General features: G+C 56.8%; 1 protein-coding gene across 2 annotated transcripts; it reads left to right on the forward strand.

Annotated features, from left to right (window-relative positions):
* Positions 1–222: 222 nt before the first annotated feature.
* Positions 223–10,652, forward strand: USH1G (USH1 protein network component sans). 2 transcript variants are annotated; one of them, XM_074607708.1, is made up of 3 exons: positions 223–556; positions 8,250–9,491; positions 10,238–10,652. In XM_074607708.1, exons 1-3 carry the CDS (start codon positions 393–395, stop codon positions 10,239–10,241), a joined length of 1,410 nt encoding a protein of 469 aa, XP_074463809.1. In that variant the 5' UTR covers positions 223–392; the 3' UTR covers positions 10,242–10,652. The 2 variants fall into 2 exon arrangements, with proteins under 2 accessions (XP_074463809.1, XP_074463808.1); XM_074607707.1 differs by lacking the exon at positions 10,238–10,652 and having other exon boundaries at positions 8,250–9,495.
* Positions 10,653–22,777: the final 12,125 nt, after the last annotated feature.

A 22,777-nucleotide genomic window follows, 5' to 3' on the forward strand; every position in this document is an offset into this window, starting at 1 on the left:
TTCCTGGCAGCCTGCTCTGCTTTGGGGACACACCGACCTGGAGAGCTGTTGCTGCATGACCCTGTGCCCTTAGCGCTTGGCTGAGCCCGACGCAGTGATGCTGCTTAATTGGAGCTTTTAATGCGCTGTGGAGCTGGTGCGTGAAAGGTTTGTTGCGAGGAGCCGTCAGAGCTGGAGGATGCTTAGGACCCAGGGGAAGCGCTGAAGAGCCCGGCTGGCTGGGCTTGGAGGAGCTCCTGCCTCCCCGGCCAGGACTTCTCAGGTGTCCTGCTACGGCATCGCTGTGCGAGGCGAGCTGGGCCCTCCTGGCAGCTCCCCCTTCCCCACATCCATGCCCATCCTCTGAGCCCCCCCTGGGCACCCATGCCCTCGCCTGGGGACTGATCCGCACCATGAACGACCAGTACCACCGAGCAGCCCGGGACGGCTACCTGGACCTCCTGAAGGAAGCCACCAAGAAGGACCTCAACTCACCGGACGAGGATGGCATGACCCCGACCCTATGGGCCGCCTACCATGGCAATCTGGACGCCCTGCGCCTCATTGTCAGCAGAGGGTGAGTGTTGGCGAATGCACGGCGCTGGTCTCAGGGGACAGAGTAGCTGGGACCCCGTCTTTCCCCCTTCCCTGCTGGCAGGTCAGCATGGGTGCAGGTGCCCCACAAAATCATGGCTTTCGTCCATATCACCCCTGCTCCTGTCCTCCCCTTTGTTGTTTTTCTCTCCTTGTGGTGCTTTGAGTCTAATCCAACAGAGTGGTCTAATAACCACTCTGTGTTTTCCCAGCTCTCTGACCCTGTAACTTCTCCTGCCCCAACCCCCACTTGCAGGTCCCCAAGTGGGGCTGGGTCCCCCCTGGAAGTGCTTTGCAGCCCTGAGTCAGGTCCTGTAAAGACAGGGAGAGCTGAACTGCATGCACATCGGGTCGCTGCCAAGAAAAAAGCCCTTTTAAATGAGGGGGCAGAAAGAATAACTGCTCCTTCTGTCCCAAGAAATGCTCGCACAGAGAGATGTGTACAGTGCCAGCTTGGCAGCAGGCGACACTTGTCTGTTTTACCCAAAACAAGATCTTGCTTTTACCCAAAGCAAGATTTGACCCCCGGGCATCCTGTCCAGCACCTGGAGCCCAGGAAATTCAGGAGCAGGTTCCCCAAGAGCAGATTTCTTTAAGCCCAGTCTCCCCAACAGGGGCTGCTCGATGCTGATGTGTCTCTCTTGGTCCCTCACCCTGGGATGCCAAATCTGAGGGTCTCTGGCTCCATAAGTGTGGATGTGGTGGGGAGAGGGGAGTGGGAATGGGGGGGCTTGTCAGGTTGGAGAGCTCTAGGTCTTAGTGGTGGGGGAACTGCAAAAGAAGGTCTGTGCTAAGGAAAGAGCTGCCATTTCTAGTTCCTTCCTGAGCAGCATGTGGCTCCTGTTCTTACCACCCTCCCAAGGGAGCATGTCCCAGTGCATCCTTCCCACTCCGGTGTCTTTTCTGAGCACCTCATCTAAAGGCATCCAAGGTGGGGTGGTCTCTGCCTTGTGTTGAGAGATTGGTGGTGGTGCTGATTTTGATTTATTTCTTTCTAATATTAAGGAATAGTGCTGAAGTCGGCTGCCTGGATGGATGTACATCGTGCTTCCTTGGAAGGGCTTTGCTTCATGTTGGGTTGGATCTCAGTGGGGCTGTCAGATCCCAAGCAGGGATTTTCTGTGTCCATCCTGGGTTGCGTTTGCAGCTCTCACACCCGATCAGCTGCATTTCCACTGTGCTTGTTCCTGGGGCCTCAGCATCTCCTGATACTCTGGTCTGCTTGTGCAAAGCCTTCATCCGGCTCCCCTGGCCCTGGCCAGCTGTGCTTACAGACAGAGCTTCCCTGCACATTGCTGTCTTTCTGTCGTAAAGCATTTTCTTTTCAGATCCTGGGGTCAGAAGGGCTCTGTACAGAGTCACTTGGAGAAGTCCTTGAGTGCCTGATGCAATAGGAGTGTGGTCAGGAAAAGATTATTTCGGAGTCCGGAGGGGAGAGAGCAGGACGTCACTCGGAGCGGTGCATCCTGAGATGCCCCTGGGGTGAAAGCCCTGTGATGCTTCCCTGGGTGGGGGCTGTGGGATTTACTCTGTACCTCTCGGGAGAGACTGTGCCCAGCAGAAACCTGCTCTGAGCTCTTTCCGGGAGGGGAATTGCCACCCATGGCCAGAGAGATGAGGGCAGGAGGTCTGGGGATAAAACCCCAAAGTTAGAAATGGTTCCAAAGACTCTTTGATAGCCAAAAAGCCAGTCTGAAAGGCCCATGCCGTGGATGAACGCCCCTCCTGGAGGGGCGTTCATCCACGGCATGGGCCTTTCAGACTGGCTATCTCTTTATATCATTATTTCTCTGTATATTGACCACCTCCACCACAGGACACCCTGCAGCACCGCTGCCTGCCCTGCCATCCCACGCATCCAGGCCAGCAGTTTCTGGCTCTCCACGAAGCCCAAGGGCTGCTTTTCCGCGGAGGGGCCCCTTTTATAAATTCACGTTGGATTAAAAGGTCTTCGTGGGCTCAGTCTTGTCCGAGTGCGGCTTGGTTGCTGTTTAATTAACAGCCTAATATACATTTGCTCCTGACAGGGAAAATAGCCTGGCAAAAGCCCAGTGCCCTTTATGTGATGGACGGCGGAGCAAAGTGTGGGGCTGCGGGATGCATTTACATCCGTGCATTCATCTCCGTGTGTCAGATCCTTGCCCAGGACCATGCGGAGATCAGCGAAGCCGCCTTGCCCCGTGCTCAGCTCGGTGCGGAGGCAGGCACACCTCTGCTCCCTGGGCTGGCTTTGGGTCTGCGAGAGGCAGGAAAGCCCCAGCCTGGGGACAGGGGTGACAGAGAGGGGAAATCATGCCGGACCCAGGAGAGCCTGTGGGCAGATCCTTTAGTTTTCTGCTAGCGCTTAGGACGACATGTGCAAAGGTATTTAAGTCTTGTTCAGAGATGAAACTTAATTCTGTGTTGGCTATGTTGCTATTACACCTGCACTATAATAATTGGAGGGCAAGAGGGAAGACCCCTGAGTGTCCCAAAATGTCAGGGCGTTTTTCTCTGTCTGGCCTCTGCTGTCAAAATATTCTTCCTTCGGCATGGAAAGCCCTGCACTGTGAGGCAGGAGCATGTGGGACTGTGGCACGAAGCAGTGCCTGGGGGAGAGGAGGCTTCAGGGCCGGGCTGGCTCCGTGCAGGGACAGGGTGGGAGACGGCTTCAGGGTCCAAGGGGCCAGTTAGCCTCCGGCTGGGTTGCAGGGGGATGCCAAGGCACAGGGGGTGATGGGGGAGTCTTGGGGCAGGAAGAAACACCAAATCCTCCTTGCCAGTGCTGCGTGGTGCTACTGGCCCCCAGACAAGCCGTGAGATTGAGCGCTGGGGCCAAGCTGTTATGAAATGTCCTAGCGAAGCCAGCTGGAGGCACCCTGAGAGAGCAGGGCTGTGGGAGGGGGCTGCTGGGGGCAAAAATCATGGCTGTGATTGTCATGCCCTGTGGCAGGCCAGGCTGAGGGACACTTAGGATTATCTAGGCTCTGTCGTCAGTGAGGGAGCCTCATCCATGTGCCTGCGTGTTCAGCAGGTTGTGGTGTAGGGCTGAAATGGGGAGGGGGAAAGAAAGCGTAATAAATCGGTTAGTGGATCCTTGAGGAAAGTTTGTCGTCTCAACTGTCACAGAAGGGATAACGAAGCAGGCTTATTGCTCTGTCCATAGCAGCCAGTGGTGTCGTCTGTGGCTCTGTGCCACCTTTGCATGGGGATGGAGAAAGGGTTTGGGACGGAGGGATCAGCAGTGGCTCATCCTTCTTGTTTGCAATACAAAAAGCCTTTTTCTTCCTCATGGCTGGGCTCCAGCGAGGGAAGCAAACTCAATTAACATGATGGCTGGGAAAAGGCAGGCTAACTGGCATTTAGCATTGCAGCTTTTCAGAGAGAGTAATTCTTCAGCATGGTTCGTTATGAACTGCTGTGTCAGTGGCAGGCATCAACCCAGTTCCAGTTAACCATGGGTTTGGGGGCCTTGGCTGAGAACAGCCAGGACTTTCTTGCCTTGGAGTGGACCACGGGAGAGGTGAGGATGTGTCTTTCTTCTAGATAGGTCGGCAGTCAGCTTTGTCACCTGGCATTTCTTTGCAGAGGTGTGCCTCAGTTTGCCTTCTTACAAAAACAGGGGCCATGGATGCCTTGGGTGTTAATGGCAGAGGGCTGCAAGGGGGCTTGGCAGTGGGTTGGAGGGGACGAGATGGCTCCTGAACATCAGCCAGACTGCTCGAGGGAGTCGCATCACCCCATCTGGGGCAGGGTTGCAGTGGAGATTGCAGCAAGGCACGTGAAGGTGATGTTCATCCTCTGCATGCCACAGGGCTGCCGGCCACGTGGGTGCCAGGAGCAGTGCGGCCGTGTTGGTGAGAACCTTTCCCTGGGCAATGACCTGCAGGTGAAGGAGCAGGGTGGAGCGCTGTCGCAGTGTCGTCGCTTCCGGCACCTGAGCTGGCTGCTTGGAGTCAGCGTGAGATCTGGGCATGGTGAAGCGCTGAGCCGGTAGACATGCCCCTAGGCACTGCCGCAATACAACTGGCATTAATAATCACCAGCAACAATAACTGCTCCCCTAGCTTTTTGCTGGTCCAAGAGGCAGAGAGCCCTAAGATGAACCTCACCTATAGCATCTGTGCTGGATCTTTGGGAGTCTGAATTTCTTGGAGAAAAGCTGAATCTTTGACCCACCACCACCTGGAGAAAGCCTGGGATACAGGACCCACAGCTCTTCTCTGGTTCCAAAAACTCATCTTTTCTGCTCATTTCTAGGCTTTACTTTGGTCATTGCCCTGACTGGCTATGCTGAAGCTGGTTGGTTTTTCCTCAAGCCATAAATCATTTTTTCCTATATCCAAAAAACTTTTCACAGGAGCCAGAGGTACTTTGCACCCAGCTGGCTCCCAGTCCAAGGGCCCGATCCTTCACGCACAGCCGTGAGCCAGGGTGTGAGCCAGCCCATTGCTATCAGAGGAACTTCACACGTGCAGCCAGGGAAGGACATAGGTAAGCGCTGTTGGATTCCCCGGCTAATTGGGATCCCATGGGAGAAGTGGAGGGGAAAAACCAGCAGGAAGGGAGTGAGTGCGCGTGTCACGGTGCAAACGCAATGACTCAGGAGATGCACATGTCCACCTAAGGGGCTCAATTAGCAGCGTTTTTAATAATGATTATTACGGGAGTTGACTCAGTACTCGAAAACGCTTTGAAGTTGAAAAGTGCTGCACTTCACACCTGTTATTAAAATACGTTCCCACTTAGTGGACCCTGCAGTCAGCATCTCCTCATGCGCAGCGCCCTGGAGGTGAAGTTTTGCTGGGACAGACACCTGTCAGAGGGAGGGCCTCATGTTTATTATCTGTGCTGAATCAAACACCTCTACTTTGCAAGTCATCGTTGTTCTTTCCTTCTGGTGCATTTTTAGCGCCTGCGGCAGACATTTATAGGGCAAAGGGACCTAGGAATCTGATTTTGCTCTAATACCCTTTTTTCTAGACAGTGGAAATGTCCAGGGAAAGCTGATTTTGATGCTCTTCCCCTCACTCACTCTCTGAGGTGGTGAAAAGCAGGAGGAAAGCAGACCTTCCACTATGAATCCACCAAGACCTCCCTGGCTTTGCTCTTTGCCACCTGAACAAGACATACATGAGAAGGGGGTGTGAGATATACTTTATAGATCAAGCATCCCTACGCTTGGCTTGGGGAGCAAGATTATTTCTAGCGAGTCCACAGCTGAGTCACTGTCCTTATCATGAGTCCGTGTATGTGTTGGGACCCTCGTAGTGCCCTGGCGCATCTGCCCACACATGTTGGACACACATGTGCCCATTCAGAGCACACGTAAACAAACCAACAACCCTTCACGCGCTGGAGTCCCACCGCCAGCACTGGCAGTTCCAGTTTCACTGGCTTTTTAATGCAGCTCCATCAATAATTTACTCCTCTCTTGCAATTCATCAAATATTTATCCTCCCCATGAATTTCCCAGCCTGGACATGTCACTACGAGGGTAGGGGGGGGGGCTGGGGAGTTACCGCTCCTGGAAACTCGGCATTGCCAGAGCACCAACAATTCCCCCTCCTTCTGCTGGCTTCATGGCTTCTCCTCCTGTGATCGCCTGCCCTTCTCCTCCCTGGAACCCATCTTTGAAGCCTTTCTGTGCTTCTATGAGAGATGTTGAAGACTCTGGATACAGAAGTCCTGTGGGGTTTGTGTGTCTTTTTGGCCCTCACACAGTTTTGAACCTTTTGACTAACTTGCTGAATTTGCCAGCAGGCTCAAGGTTATACTTACTAAGTGTCTACAACTTTTGTGAACATATGTGCATGGTGGAGCTACTGTTGATGCTCTGACAAGGGGAAAGCTGAGCGCACCTCATAGCAGCTCTTGGGGAATACAGCCAGAAAGCTCATCTGGATCTGGGTCTGGAGCTTAATCTCTGGACACTCTCTTTATTGTTTCTGCCTTTTGCAGAATCATGTCCCTTCAGTATTACATAGCTGAGACATCAGCAAAGCCTGAGGATTGTCAACCAGACATCCCACCGGCCGGGTGGCTCTGCCCCGGCTCCGCTGTTCCCTGAACAGCAGAGTCCAGAGCGGGCAGCAGGGAGCCCACCTGTGCTATGGGACAGTGAATGTGCTGGTTGAGGCTCTTACTGGGTCTTGTGCACGGGCACCAGTGATGAAGGTATGAAGCTGGCAGGGGAAAGAAGTCCCTCAGCTCCTGTGATCTCCACAGTCTTTTTCTGCAGAGGTTTTCAGACTCTTTCAAGTGAGACAAGCACAAAACACGTGGGGTTTGGGAGGGGGTTCTGGGCTCTGCTGCTCCCAGCCCTTGTCAACACGGGCCCTAAAGCAGCAAGGACCAAAGTAACATGTGCTGAGGGTCTCAAGCGTGCGTGCACCTTCCAGACTCCTAGTGTCACCAAGGCTTGGAGCTGGGTCCTCGTGGCAGAGGGACAATGCTTGGTTCCTCTAGAGCTCATTGAAAGGATGGAAAAGGGCAGGAGCTGTGCTGAGCCAGAGCTCTGCCAGAGCCCTGCTGCCTGCGGGGAATTGCTCTTGAGGGTGCTGGAGCTGCACAGCCTTAATAAAAGGCTTTGCCTTATCCCTGTGCACGAAGGGAGGGCGCCTTGTTGACAGATACTGCTGCTGGCTGCATCTCATTAGCACACGCGCTCGGGCAAAGGCTGGTGCCAGCAGGGGTGTGAACACTCTCTTGTTTCAGCAGATCATAAATACGGAGGAATGTCAGGAGCACGGACTTCCCTTCAGCCCTACGTTTGTGTCCAGCCTGTCACGGGAGGCAGGAGGTGGGGGGAAGCGGTTGTGTCCCGACAGCAGCTTGCTGGGGTAGGGTCCGGCACAGAGTGAGAAGAGACGCTAACGGCACTAGTCGAGTGTCTAGCTCTTGAGGAGTGCAGAAACCTAATCTCCACTTTCTCTGAAACTGGATTCTCAGGAAGTGCTAATACCATTGCCATGCAATTGAGACCAAGCGTGGTACAGCAAAAACCCCCATAAAACCCCAACCCCGAGGCCAATGCCAGCAACTTCGCTCTTATTCTCTACTGACAACGTGCCCTCATGTGCCCCAGATTTCCCCAGGCACCAATGAACAGGAGGGTGGGAAGGCGCGGCAGCTGGTGGGTTTCAGAACCATTGCTGAGGATGGCCATTTGATCGTGGTGCTACCATCATGGTGGGACCCCATGGTGTCCCACACAGGATGTGGTATGTAGAGAGGTATTTTGGGATGTCTCTCCACAGGATCTGAATGAAGCCAAGATTTGAAGATAGAACCTGACTAAAATTTAATGGGATATTTGAGATTTGAAATTTTATAACAAGCTTAAGGCCTGAGCTGGAATCAGCCCCATATCTCAATCTCAGTTCTGGGCTACTTAGGATCTGGCTTGCTTCCCTCCAAAAGTTCGTTTGATGCAGGCACGTATGTCTCCTGAGAGACATATTCATGTCATGGGAATTACTGCAGACTTGCATGTCAGGCACGTGATTCCATGTCAGTGGTACACCCCTCCAGAAGACTCCCTTAAAATTAAGCTGTGGGGGCCAGAGGTGTGTAACTTCGTATTTTGAGGAGATGACAGTTCATGGTGCTGCTTTGGCCCTGCAAAACTGGGAATATCTCAGTAGAGCCTGTCAGCCATGCCTGCATGCTAACCAGTTGTTTTTCTTGTTGTCTAGGGGAGATCCAGACAAATGTGACATCTGGGGGAATACCCCTCTCCACCTGGCAGCAGCCAACGGCCACCTGAACTGCCTTTCCTTCCTCATCTCTTTTGGGGCCAACATCTGGTGCCTGGACAATGACTACCACACCCCGCTGGACATGGCAGCCATGAAGGGGCACATGGAGTGTGTGCGTTACCTGGACTCTATTGCTGCCAAGCAGAGCAGCCTCAACCCCAAGCTGGTGAGCAAACTGAAGGACAAGGCCTTTCGGGATGCAGAGCGGAGGATTAAGGACTGTGTGAAGCTGCAGAAGAAGCACCACGAAAGGATGGAGAAACGGTATAGAAAGGAGATGTCAGATAATTCAGACACCATGAGCTTCTCCAGCTATTCGAGTAGCACCCTAAGCAAGAAGTTCCAACACATGTCTTTGGTGACTTCCCTGCCATACTCACAAGCCACCATCCATGGCACAGCCAAGGGAAAGACGAAAATACAAAAGAAGCTGGAGAAGAAGAAGCAGGTGGATGGGACATTCAAGATCTATGAGGATGGGAGGAAAAGCGTGCGGTCTCTGTCCGGTCTGCAGCTGGGGAACGATGTCATGTTTGTGAAGCAGGGCACATATGCCAGCCCCAAGGAGTGGACTCGGCGTAATATTAGAGACATGTTCCTCACGGACGAAGACACTGTATCCCGTGCCATAAGCGACCCGGGCTTGCACATGGACTCAGCTCACTCGGAAGTCAGCACCGACTCTGGCCATGACTCCTTATTCAACCGCCCCGGGCTGGGCACCATGGTGTTCAGGCGCAACTACGTCAGCAGCGGGCTTTTTGGGATCGGCCGGGAGGACGCTGGCACGCTGGGTGATGACAACGCAGATGGGGTAGGTGTCAAATTGCGGAGCCGCCTGCAGCGCTCGCCAAGTCTCAACGATAGCATTGGCAGTGCCAACAGCCTGCAGGAGAGGAACGCAGAGGAGCTACCCTGGGATGAGGTGGAGCTGGGTTTAGATGACGATGATGAACCAGACACCAGCCCCTTGGAGACTTTTCTGGCTTCTCTGCACATGTTTGAGTTCATCTCCATCTTGAAGAAGGAAAAGATCGACTTGGAGGCCCTCATGCTATGTTCAGACAATGACCTGAAGAGCATCAATATCCCATTGGGCCCCAGGAAAAAGATTGTGGATGCCATCCAGAGGAGACGGCAAACTCTAGAGAAGCCAGATGTCATTGTAGACACTGAACTGTAAGTAGGAGACAGGCCCTCTGAGCGATTAAACCCTTCAACAGGTGGAGATGTGGATAATGTAAGGTCTTGTTTTCAACCCACTTGGAAGAGTAGGAGTCCAGGTAACCTCAGTGCTTCTGTGTGTGGGCAAATTCCTGCTTGTGTGGAAACGATGAGAGTTCGGAGAGGTGGCAATAGCGTTAGTTCATTACTCAACAGCCCTAATGTGGCTGGGCCGGACGTGAAGCCTTTGTTTTGTTTCATAACCTATATGAATGCAGACTGTGCTGTGGTCTGATTCTTCTGAGTCCCTGTAGCTGGGATTTTCAACCATACTCAGGCTTGTCTTGACTCTTCACCTTCTGAAGGCGTTAGGAAATCAACCGCAATTCCCGGTGGGAGCAGGCTGACGGCAGTGCCCAGTGGCATTGGGAATCCTTCCCCAAATGCTTGAGATCTTACTCAGGTCTTTGGAGATTGTGTATCTGGATTGGAGTTGTTGCTGTTTTATGGCGTTGCCAGGGTTTGGTTGGTTTGGTTCAAAGGACTGTGTGCCTACCATAGAGGTGAAAAGAAGGCATCAGCCTGGGTCTCCCCACCGTCACGTCCACTGACACCCCAGTGTCCACTGTGTCGTTCAGGCTTCCCAGCCCTCAAATATCTGTGTGCTTCTTGCTGGTTTTACAGGCTTTCTATACAACCCAGTCTTGGGTCCTCATGGTGCTGATAGATTTTTTTTTTTTTTCCTCTCTTTCCTTTTGCAGATAGCAGCAGCATCTTTTTTTTTCATTTTTTATTTTTTCAATGATCAAGAAACAAACTCAGTTCTAAGTTGCCAGAAAACACAAGCCAGAGACTCTCTTCCTGGGGCAGCTGAAAGCTACAGCCATCCCCACCAGTCCCTCTGGACTGCTCTCCTGCTCCCTCGCTCTGCTCCCTGTCTGTGCGATGCTCCCAGGCGATACCTGGGACGGAGGGACGACGGCTGAGATCAGACCAGGCAGCTCCAACCTGCCAACCTTGAAGGGACAACGGTCACCGGCTTGCTGGAGGAACAAGTGTGCTGCCCAGCCGGCTAGGACCCTGTGCCGTCACGGGCTGAGGGACCACAGGAAGCCATGAACTGAAGGAGATACGCGATGGTATTTTCAAAGGGAACCAAAATAAATAATTACACCCATTCTTTCTCGAGCAAGTGGTTGATTTGGGTTTGGACCAGGGGAGCAGGGGGATGGGGAGTGCTGGCCTCTCTCCTGGTTCTTGGCTGCTTTGGTACAGTGTTTGATGCTGTGTTTTTGGAAGGGAGTTTTGATTACTGTGATTTGGGGCTGTTCAGCTTGAGACGTGCCAGCCCTGACTTCTGCCAGCAGGTGCCCAGCGTGTCTGTGCGTCCAGTCTGTGCTGCCTTCAGTGTGACAGTCTGAAACGAAGATGGTGTTTTGAATGTGTTGGTAGTTGTCTTCCAGTGCGCGGGTCAAATGGCTGTTCCAGGGAAGCAGCATTTCTGCCCTATCTCTCCAGGGCATGGAGCTGCATAAGCAGTTTGTGTGTGAAGGGCCTGGAATTTCACCTCCAGGAGCTTCCCAGGACGATGTGCAGCACCAGGCTGCAGCCCTGAGCCTACTCCAAGCGTCCCTGAAGCATCAGCACTCAAAACACAGCCCAGCTCCAAACAGTAGCATTAGTTGTTTTCCATAGACCCATCACATCTCTTGCCGACCATCTCACTCACTTTCCAAGCCCTCAGCTCCCAGCTTCGCTGCACTATTTTCCATACATGATCTACTGGCAGCTCCCGGGTGGCAGGAGTGTTTCTGGGGTGCAGCAGTGGGCTGGCAACCTGCGCCCTCCTCTGATCCCGCAGTGACATATCCTGACCGGAGAGAGTCGCCAGCCCCTTGCCGTGGGGCGCTGGCAACCCGTCTGTTCAGGCTGTGATGCAAACTACCAGATCAGAGAAATGCCGCACGGTGTTACTGGTACTGCTTACCCAGCCTTATCTCAAGGATGCAAATGATAAGGAATGACCTGAACGCAGTGACTCCTGGCAGCCTGTATGTGCTCAGCCCAGGTCTGCCTGGGGTCTGGACCGTGTGTGTCCCTTTGGAGCTGTGGAGGCTGTGTTTTTTCTGTTTGGAGGATGGGGATTTGTTTGGTGTGAAGCTGTGCTGCTCCCTGCCTGCGCGTGCCTTGAAGGGGTGTGTGTAGGAGAAATACTCTTTGCAAGGTGACTCGGTCCAACTGGTCCCCAAGCGGATGAAGCCCCACCAGGAGTGGTGTGGGCTCACTAGTCCCAGCCTCGTGCCACTGCACACAGAGGTGCTTCAGCATCAGCTAAACACCACCGCGGCACCCAAGGCCCAAGATCTTTCTGCACGGATGCAAACTGAGAAGTAGCTTTTTTAAGTGTTTTTTGGAGATAAAAGGGCTTTTATATTTGAATTTACAAGTTCTGCCTAACTCTTGGCTTGACTTCCAGGCAAAAGGGCGAGCGATCAGATGTGCTGAGTCGGCAAGTTCTCCGTGAAGGCTGCACACGCCGGGCCCCAGCACTGTTTTCTTTGGTCCCTCTCCAAAGCCTGGGGCTGCTATCCCAGCAGGGAGAGCGGTGCCTGGGCTTGCTAATGTCACAGCTCCCTCTGCCGGGACCGGGGCTGGGAGAGCAGGATGGGACCCACTGCCCGCTGTGAGGCAGCAGGGATGCAGTGCGGCACAGGGATGGATGCCAAGTCCCGGCTGCAAGCAAGACCTGTAACTCAAGGCCAGTTGTCAGGTGAGGTCACCGGTTACTGGGTGAATATAGCCAGTTACAGGATAAATTCACCCCCTTCCCCATGCTTCTGCCCTTGCTCTGGATAACCGGCAGAGCGCCGGCTGCCTGCCACGAACCAGCTCCCAGCTCCAGTTTCCCTGAGGGTGAATCGTGCCTTCAGGTTTGTGCCGGACACAGGAGGGGAGCGATTCACCCTGGTTCGTATAGCTGTCACTCCAGTACAATGGGGACCAGTTTACCCAGTAGATTACAGGGAGAAGCGGATCTATTGGCTTGGCACCTACTGGGGGAGCCTTTTGCGGGCTGGGCACTGGGATGCGGTGGGTGTTTGGGGGCTGCTGGGCAGCTGGGGTTTGCACGCTCCCTAACTTTGCCTTTTTGCTTGGGAGCACCCGAGCAGTTGCTGATGTTGGACTGATGCTGATAAGAGATAGAAATCCCTTCTGCCAACTTGTCTTTACTCCAAAGAGCCAGTGGTAAGGTTTGGTGACATGATGGTACCCAAGTGCCATGCACAGCTAAGACCAAGCCCAGAAATGCCGCCCAGGATGTTCAAGCCCCAATACAAACACGATCACCTCCACGACTGCAGGGAAAGACCAAAACTGAGCTGTGGCACCAACACAGCATTGCAGAACCCAAGAGATGGGCTCAGGCCCACGGCTGCCCCAGGTGGGGTGACGAGGGTGGTCTGCGGGCATGGGGGTGGCTGTCAGAGGTGCCGGTAGCCCCAGGGCAAGCCAGAACTCTTTGGGCTCGTTCACCTTGCTTGGCTTTGGGTTTGGTCCTCAGTTTCCAACCAGGTTGTCTCCCACAAAACCTGGGGACTCAGTCCTCGCAGGACAGGGTGTTCAAACCCCCCCGGCCCAGGGTTGCTGCATCCTGCTGGACTCTTGATGGAGCTGGGCTCTGCTCACCTGGGCACGGAGAGGGGATGTGGCTGTCCCCGGGTCCCCAGCACAGCCAGGCTCTGTCGCTGCTCTGCCTGTCGGCAGCCCAGCCTCCATGGGGGAACCTCGCCAGTGCTAATTGCATCTGCTCCGTGGCTGAGAACAACAAGCTCCTTTCGGAGAGGGCACTTGTGAAAGCAGGGTGGAGGCCAGGGCTGGCACACCCTGGAGAACACCCTTAAATACCCTCCCAAACAGAAACCCAGCCAGGCGGCAGGTCTCCCGGACCCAGTGCTGCCAGTGAGCAAATACCGGCCTTCGCCCCTGCCTGTGGTCAGACCTGGTGTGGGTCCCACTGGCACCATGGTGGCAGCGGCAGCATCTCCCCAGCAGGGAACCTGTGGCGCTGGGGGATGGTCATCCCTTAATGCTCCAAGCCATGAACGCCAAACCCCCTCTGTGCTGCTGCCAGCGTTAAATTGGTCTTCCCAGCAAAACCAGTCCCCTGGGTTTAGCTTGGATATATAACATTGCAGTCCCCAACAGTGCAGGTGGTGCCACGTAGGGAGCAGAGGGAGAACAAGGGGCCGTGCCGGCGGTCCAGCCACAGCATGGACACCCCATCCTTGAGCCAGACAACCCCAGGAGGAGGAGCGTTGCTCACAGAAGTGGTGTCGATTCACAGACTCTGCCCTTATCCCCATGTGGCTGCAGTGAGGGGGATGTGTTGGCATTCACTGTCACTCAGATGCTTTTCTCTGCCCGTCTTTAGGTGCTGGCTGCGCCTCTGCACCACTGTCTGGAGGAGGTAGAAGGCAGGAGAGGTTTCAGGGATGACCAAGGGTGTGCAGTGATGGTGTTGGAGATGCGGATTTGCAGGCGCTGAGTGAATGTTGCAGCATTCCTGCTCGGCTAACGGCTACCATGGCCACCCCGGGGGAACCAGCTGCTTCCCCAGGCTGCCGGCAACACCAGTTACTGGCCGCTCCCTGTGGGCAGCACGTGTGCTTGGTCACGCCATACTGGGCTGGCATGGGAACCGAGAAAGGACATCACCTGCAGGACACCAGGTAGGTTTTATGGGCAGAGGGGACCACAGGGAGGCACCTCCCTTGGCTGGGAGCTAGTGATGGCTGTGCACACCAGAGGGTGACACTGGGGTCTGGGACCTGCCAGGCCATCAAGGGCCATTGCACGCCACCTGCTTAACTATTTCCTGCCCATCCCGCTGGGGATTCACTTCCTGGCCAAGCGGCTGAGTAACGCTGGGCCGCAGGAAGGTGGAGAGCCGGGACAGAGGTGAGCGGGAAGGGGCTCCATGCAGAGCACCCACGGCACACCCCGGCTTTGCTGTGCCTCGCACCGTGCCCCCCACCGCTCCCGCGGTAACTGAGCACAGGGCTGGATGTGGTGCCGACACGGCATTGCCTCACAGGGGCTTTGCAGTGGCTTTTGGGACCTTCCGTGGCAGTTCCCAAAGCCAAAGGCAGCGACATGGACACGGCTCAGTATGTCCTCCCTGAGAGGTGCCAAATGGCACAGCAAAGTGGGAGACATGGAGTGGTGTTTTCTTTTAACGCTGGCTTTAGGTATTATCAGAGTGAATTATTTTCTACGTCTGCTTCATGCAATTCATAAATTTTAGCAAAATATCAGGTGATGCTGTGGATCCTGCCACTGAGTGTCTCAGGGCTGGAGTGAGCTCCCTGGTACCCATCATCCCAGTACCCATCGCCCGGGCTTGCTCTCAGCCGCCATGGCTGGAGGAGCACAGAGGCCACTGAGCATCCTTTGGGGGAAGCTGGGACAGAGCAAGATGTGGGGCATCACCGGTGCCCCGGACCCCTGCCTTTGGTGGTCTGTCTGCAGCGCCTGGTGCAGGCAGGTTCGCTGGAGGTGCAGGGTGGGGAGATGTTCCCTCCTGGGTGTTGAGCTAAAATCCCCGACTGCCGCTGAGTGAGGGTGAGGAGCTGGGCAGCACCTCCTGCGGGGCTTGGCAACGGGCCAGAGCACAGGTTTGCTCTGTAATTGGGGAATTGTGGCTGCAATAACCTCTTCCAGCCTCCGCAGGGGTACGGAGCTGTTTCTGCAGAAGCCTGCAAGGAATTGCCCCTGCTGTGAGACCCCTCCGAGCCCCTTGGCACTCGGGCTGGGTGGGCTGGGGGGTGTGGGGTTGCCCGGAGCTGGAAAAGCCAGACTGCTGGGCTCCTTCCCCAACAGCATGGAGAGAGGAAGGGATCTGAGGGCTCACAGCAGGAGAATTCAGGCTTGGGGGGACAATTGGTTGGGGTGAAGATGTGGCTGCGGACTAGGTACATGGTGTTGGTCTGGATTCATCCCACTGAGCACGCATGGTGCTGCAGGGAATAAGTGTGCACCAAGCACAGGCACTGCCTGATCTTTGTCTCCAGCTGCTGAATATCCCTGGTCCCCCCATGACACCCAGGCTTCTGGCTCACTCTGTCACGGCCCTGAAACCAGTGGTGAGGTCAGGATCGTGCCCAGCACTGCTGGTGGGGATGCCAAAGCTGCAGGAAACTGTTTTAGGAGGACTGGACTCCAACCCCAGCGATGGAGCTGGCTCTGTGCTGCTCCGAGTGCCAGGCTGAGGGCACTGAGCATCCCTGCACAGCCCTCAGCAACAGGGCATCTCCCACGTGAACCGGGGGTGGATCAGCAGGGGACACGTGGGTCTCAGAGGTGACGGTGGGTGGGAAGGGGGTGGGAAAGCCTATGTAGCTGGGACAATACCGACACTTGCTCCTCGGTAGTGCTGCTCGTCGAGACAATGCGGTCATCTGGGGTAAACACCGGCACTGCAGGATTGGTGCCCTGGATGGCCTGTACATCTTGCCCTAGGTGCTTCGGTGGGTGGAAGGTGGGTGATGAAGGTACCGGGGGGGCTGTGGGACCCCCGTCTGGCGTGTGGCCAGGCCAGCACCCATCGGTACATGTGCCATGGTGCTGCCTCCCCTGCGGCACCACCTGCCCCATGGCACTGGGGTCGCCTGCTCACGGCAAAGCCCCACGATGCCAGCCTGCATCCCCGGGTGGCTCTGAGGACAGGTGGTGACTCCGGCTTTCTTCACTATCTCCCAACCTCCTGCTTTTTCCAATGGACAGGGACAGCCTTCCCATTGCTCCTGTTCCCTAATCTTTGCTTAAGCTTTAACATTTTAAGATGCATTTTGACGACAACTATGTTTTCCTGTTGCAGGACACCGAGCTCCAACTCACCAGTACTCTCTGAAGCCAGCAGAGCCACCCAGCCCCGAAGGTCCCAGTGGGACCAGGAGCAGCCGTCACCAAAGGAGACACCCAGGTGAAGGCTGGACCACCTGACACAGCGCGGGACTACACCGGGAGCAGCAAGCACAGGGCTGGAATCCAGCCCAGAAACCACCTAAATCCAGGCAGGAAGTCCTGTTCAAGTATTTAAGCCCTGGTGGGGAATGGGTTTCCTTGGGGTCCCGTCCCCGGCGAGGCTGCAGCTGCCGGTCACCAGGTGGAGGGTGCAGCAGGGACCACCGGCAGCAGTGGGCTCAGCAGGGCACCGCTCTCACCCAGGGACGGGCTCTGGCTTGCAGGAGGTGCCGGGGGTGGATGCGGCTGCTACAACATCCCTTTGTTCCCCACCCACTATCTCAGCTCTGGGAAGTGGCGGAGCTTGGCTGGCATGGCTGTGTCACAGCAAAACCCGGTGCTGGCGGCGGGGACCCTCACCCACGCTCATCCCCGCAGGACACAGCCCCCGGATTCCTCGGCTGCGGTTTGGAAATGCACCCACGGACGGGATGGCCGACCTCAACACTTCCCCATCCCTGGTTTGTAGTGCCACCAGCCATGCTCACGGCGCGGAGAAGCGCAGAGGAGAGTGTGGGAGCTCCAACCAGTCGGCAAAAGGCCTGAGCTGGGGCAGGGAAAGGATCCTGGCAGACGGCCTGAATGCTGCCGTTTACCTCTGCTGTGATAAACCCACAGCCTGGCCCTTCTCCACAGCCACAAACAAACACCGAGCTTGGGACCACCTGCTTGGCTGCCGTGCCAGCACCCGAGGGTGGCTGCGGGCCATGGCACTGGGGTCAGCCGGGGCTGCTGCCCCCAGACCCCTCCAGATCCCTGCCACAGCTGAGTTCCCACACAAACATATGTTATTTTAGCCACCCTCGGTGTTTTGGAGCACATGCCCTGGGGCGGGGGGCTTCTTTGGGGTCCCACGAGGCCAGGGAAGGCTGAGCAGCACGACTGCCCACCTCGGGGTATGCACGGGGCAGCCATGGCTCCATCCCTGCCCCTACCTCCGGAGCCGAGAGCCCATCCCTCATCCCTGCTCAATAACCGAGCTAACGAGAGCTGCTGTCAACAAGTCTGCAGCTCCCCAGCCGGCGCGGGGAAGGACGCCTTGCTCGAGAGACCCAAGAGGAGAAACCTGTTTCACTGACCTTGCTCCATCACTGCCTTCCTGGCTGTGCCGTGGGTGACCGTGGGGCTGCGGCGAGGGGCGAGTGGCTCGGCCGCCCCTCAGGGGCTCGGCGAGGAGGAGGAGCGGGGCTGGTGCTGCATCGCTGGCAGGTCGGGGTGCCGGGGGATGCGCCGGGCGGGAGAGCGAGACCCGGCTCGGCCGATGCCGTGTCTCAGCGTGGCTCCTCGCCTGCCTGCGGAGCCTTGCTCCACCCCTCATCAGCTAATAAAGCCTCCGCCGCGCCGGTCCCTCCTTTGCCACTGACTCACGGGCTGACCTAGCCCAATCCCCTAACTGCCCCGCACCTCCATTTTCTGACCTATAAAGCCAGGCTCATTCCCGCCGCTCTCCCGCTCCTTTACATAAGAACACCGAGTGCCAAAGCAAACCCTGCGGCGCTTTGCAACCCACGAGTGATGCCCCAGGGGCAACAGTGGGCGCTCAACAGCAGCGTATGGGCTCAGTGGCCCGTGCCCAGGGGTGTGCGGACCCCAACTGTGGGTTTCGTGGCTGCCCTCGAGGCCACTGGCAGGCAGCCGTGAGCTGGACGCTGGTTGCACCCACAGGCAATGTCTCCCCAGGGGTTTTATTCATGTTTTGGGGGCTTGGAAGAGGAGGTGAGCAGCGCGTGCTGTTCTTGGCATGGCATCCTGATGGGGAATGCCTTTGCCCTGCTGCCCTGGTGTTTGGCACAGCTCCAGCACCCCGAAACCCGGCCGGTCGGGTTTGGAAAGCAGGCCAGGGATGGCTGGGGAGGTGGAGGCTTTCTGGACTGTGCTGGGCTGCGCTGGGCTCCTCCACTGCCAGCCAGGGAGCAGCTCTAGCCCATCCTGCCCCTTGTACCCTGGGAGAAGCATGAAACCATCCCTTTTTTGTGTTTGCTTCCTAAGGTGACTGGGAAGGCTGCTCTCTGTGGAGCAGGACTGTGCCTCCAATCTTCCCGAGGTGGAAGACGAGCATCCTCAGGTCACAGCAGGGAACAGGTGACAGCACCCACCAGCATCCCCATGGGAAGGCTGCTGGGCGGGGGATCCCATGGGGGGACATAGCAGGCACAGAGATCCCCGGGAAGCGGGACCCTGGACCTTTGGGCCCCAGAAGCAGCCGTGGGGCCTGGGCAGGGAGGGAAGCAGGAGCTGGCTCAGCCGTGGCCCAGCACTGCCTGACGTAAGAGGTTACACAAGCCCATGCAGGCAGGGTGCCGGCAGCAGCCCCAGTGTGTCTGTGACTGGAGCTCTGCTCCCAGTCCGGAATAATGCCTGCAGGAATGGGGACAGCCCTGCCCCATGCTGGGCATCCCTCACGAAAGCCCTGGGTGGCAGTGGCACCCTGGAGCGGTACCCACGAGGGATGCTTCCTGGAGGAGCGCAGCGGGGCTGGGCAGCACCCACAGCAAAAGCCAACCTGGAGAGGAGGGAAGGTGGTCTGGTGGTGTCCGTGTGCCCGAGTGCCATGTCTGGGGGTGGCTGGGGAGGGGGGCAGCAGGTCCCTGGCCAGTGGCTCAGGGGCTGTGGTAGGAGCAGGGCAGGGGGACCGCTTGCCTGGAGTGAGTGGGTGAGAGAGGGCACAGAAGAGCGAGAGGAGCCTGGACAGTGCTGGGACATGGTGTTGAGCTGGGTCAGCCCCAGGAGTGGGGAGAGGCTCCCTGACCCCACAAGGAGACGTTTTGGAGGTGCTGAGAGGGGCCCGCAGGTGCCAGCGGAGCAGCACGCCTCCTCGCCCGCCGGCGCTGGGTGATAGATCAACCCCCGGTATTCCAGGCAGCCGGCCGAAGGCGTTACTCACCCGGCCCAGGGCTGCGCTCAGCTCCGCCGGGCAGGAATGCCACGTGCTCAAACCGCCTTTCCCAGGGGAGGACCAGCCCTGCAGCCGGGGACAGTGTCCCCAAGCTGGGGCTGGCTTTGACTGTGTGTGGGATGGAGGGGAGGGGGCCAGGCACTGTGGGTTCCTCCTGGGTGGCTTTCCGTGACAGCGGTGATGAGCAGGTCCCTGGCCCTCCCTGGACATTCTGCGGTCTACTGGAGCCGGAGGAGGATCACCATCCCTGGGTCACCAGGGGCTGGAGGAGGTGACATGGGATGGCTGCCTTTCTGAAGGGGACCGTAAGCTCCCTTCCTCACCCAGGGACAGATGATGCCAAGAGCTGTGCCCTGCCCTGACAGCAGGATAGGGCCACCTTGGGACTGAAGGCTAAAATAAAGCACCTTTTTACACTGTTTCTTCCTGAAAATTATCAGGTATGTAAGAAGGAGGAGGAGCTGGCAGCAATTGCCATCTCTCCTCAGATGTCCTCCCCACCAGCCCTGCCACCGGCAGAGCCTTCCCAAGGGGCTGAGGACAAAGTCCCCGGCGCTTCAGTGGGGCAGGGGATGGACACGGGAACCCACTCACAATATCACTGTGGATTTGTCTTCTGGAAAGGTAATTTGGTTGACTTCTTGCTATGGGAAAGGCAGACCTGCTGTTTGTGGGAAACAGGTTGTGGAGATGTTTTTTGCCATGGCTGACAGTGGGTTTTCTCCCCGTCTAGAGCAGATGGAGGGAAATCCTGAGTGGAAGTGGCTCAAGGGCCGGGAGAAGCCATAGGTCTACACACAGGCTGAACCTGGGGTGCTCCAAGGTGACTTTCCGTCAGCTCCAAGGACGCTGGTTTGACTCCTTTTTCCAACAAAATATGACTCTTAGCCACCCCTCTCCCAGAAAATTTCCCGGATTTCGAGAGGCATCACCTGTGCCATGTACCAGCAGGCAACATCCTGCTCGGGAATTGGGCTGCTGCTGGGCAGCGGGGCTATTCCAAGAACCGCCTTCGTCCTCGCTCAGTAAATCCTTCTATCAGCACCTTGCCTGGCTCAACCTGGCCACAGCCCAGCCGGAGACGTGGCTACGGGACAGCTCCTGTGTTTGCCAGTGGATCCGGCTGCCCACGGACTCCCCGGGCTGGCGGGTGCTGGGGTGGTGCCGGTGGCACCTCGTGAGCCCTCTGCGCACTTCAGGGGAACCCTCTGGGCTGTGCCAAGTGCCCAGTGACGCTCGTCCTGCCACCACAAGCACCGTGGGAAGTCGGTCTTATCTCACCTTGCACCATGCTTGGCTTATTGTTGATTGTTCTTTTCCCATTCACCAAGAAAGGAGGAAAAGACGCTTACATTTTCTGCAGAACTGCTGAGTCTCTGCCCAGCAGCCCCTGATGTGGCTCTCCTGCAGCAGCAAGGGCCCTCCGGAGGGACAGTCCCAAATCCCGGCCATCCGATGGACCAAAAGAGCCCTTGATGGATGAGGTTTTAGGGCTGAGCTTTTGTTTTCTTTGCACCCAGGCTCGTCCCTGTGGTCCCTCTCCCCCTGTGCCCTCCAGCCCAGCGACTCCCAAAATTGTAGGACTGGCAACCCTGCAAACTCAGCAAGGGTGGTGAGGATGGCTCAGAGGACCCCAGGCCCCCTGAGCTGGTGACAGCAGCCCGTTCTACTTGCTACAGCAGCTCTACCACCCACAGTTAGCCCTAACCTGGTTTCTATTCTAAGCCTTATTTATTTTTTTTTTTTTCATGGGCCTCCTCCCTCTTTCGCTTTGCCCCACTTTGCCCTCCCGATGGCCAGCCCGGCTGCCGCTGACCCCGATCCTAGCGGGGCCTCACCAAAGTGGGTATTAAACTGCACCGGCGAGGTTTCTTGGGTCAGGGTGGCTCCTGCTTCCTCGGGCTGGGATTAAGGAGCAGGACCTTGGATCTGTCTGCAGCAGCTCTAGGTGGGAGGGGGAAAGCTGGAGGAACGGGGCTGGGGAGACTTTGCTTTTGTGGCAAAACCGGTTGCAGGATTAGCAGCTTTCCTGGCATTTGTGTCTTCCTAGGAGGCTGCAAAATACCAGTTTTCGGGATGCTGAGGATGGGGGACGTCTTCTTCACCCAGTGCTGCTGGCAGAGTTGGGGATGCATCCACGTGCCAGCCAGAGACGACCTGCAGCCTCCTCTGGTCTCCTTCAGATATTCTCTTGGTGGACTGGGATCCGGAGCACCACTGCTCCAAAGGTATCATTAGAAGAGTCCCTGTTTTTCCAAGCTAACTGGTTTTATGGGTCCGGCCGTGCTGATGAAATACCTGCCAGGCGGTGTGTGAGTTATCCCTCTGGCTGGCAGGGTGCATCTGGGCGCTCGCCTTGAAGGAGAAACAAAAACTGCCCTCGGTGTGGAGGCAGGTTCTCAGGGCTCCAGTGGGCTGCCCATGCCCAGCGGGAAGGATGGGCTCTTCCCCGGGGGAAGGTGGGATCAGGGGACGCTCAGCCCCAGAGAGTCATCCCCCCTTGCCTGGGGCTGGGCTGCCCCATGTGTAATGGGCAGGGTGGACACACGGGGTATTGGCAGGATGTGTCCCCGGGCCTGGCAGGAGGATGGAGCCTGTCTGTGCCTGATGGAGCTGGGACAGCAGACCCCCTCCCCAGCCCCTCGGCTCAACCGTCGCCTCCCCGCAGCAGCTGAAAGCAGGGAAGTAGGTTATGGCCGTGCGAGACCTGGGGAGATGGGGGTGCGTTCTTGGAGTCCGGCTGGATGTGGGCAGCCCTTTGGCTCCCGACCAAATTTCCAGCCCAAAGGAGTGACACAGTGTGTTGGCTTCCCACCCCGGCCGGGCAGCTCACTCCTTCCCAGGCTCTGCCTCCTGGGCACAGCGGGTTACGTCAGGGACCCGGCCGCCCTCAGCTTCCCTCCGGCTGGAGCGGCGAGGGAGCAGGCACCTGCACCCAATTGCTGTTGGCACCCGGGGTGGCACCAACCCGCCGTGCTGGGGCAGAGCATGGTCCCGTGCTACCCCTGGTGCAGGGGCTGCATCGTGCAACCCCTCCCCTTGCTGATTAGAGCCATGCATGGGCTTCTTAATGAGCAGGGAGCTTTCCATCTTGCAGGCATTCCTGGTTTGCATGAATTCAACATCTCCTCCTGATCCTACAAAGGGCAGCGACAGAGTCACGATGCAGGTACTGGTCTGTGCCCGCCTTAGCTCTGGTTTCTTCAACTGGGCGAACACAATGGCCCCACCAGGACATGTCTAAACATTCCCACAGGGAAAGGCAAGGGGGTCTTTGCCCTGAACTATCCCTTCCCTCCCAGCTCCTCTCCCTTCTGGCCTGTGAAGCCGGTGGTGGGAGCTGGCAGAGACACCTGGCCCCAAAAAGCAGCACGGACAGTGG

Source organism: Larus michahellis, chromosome 14, assembly GCF_964199755.1.
Source record: "Larus michahellis chromosome 14, bLarMic1.1, whole genome shotgun sequence".
NCBI classification, from domain to species: domain Eukaryota; kingdom Metazoa; phylum Chordata; class Aves; order Charadriiformes; family Laridae; genus Larus; species Larus michahellis.

Excerpts from the sequence above, each read along its gene's own strand:
- USH1G (XM_074607708.1), top strand. The coding sequence starts at position 393 with ATGAACGACCAGTACCACCGAGCAGCCCGGGACGGCTACCTGGACCTC. Across the intron at positions 557-8,249 it reads CGCCTCATTGTCAGCAGAGG|GGGAGATCCAGACAAATGTG; the intron begins GTGAGTGTTGGC and ends CTTGTTGTCTAG.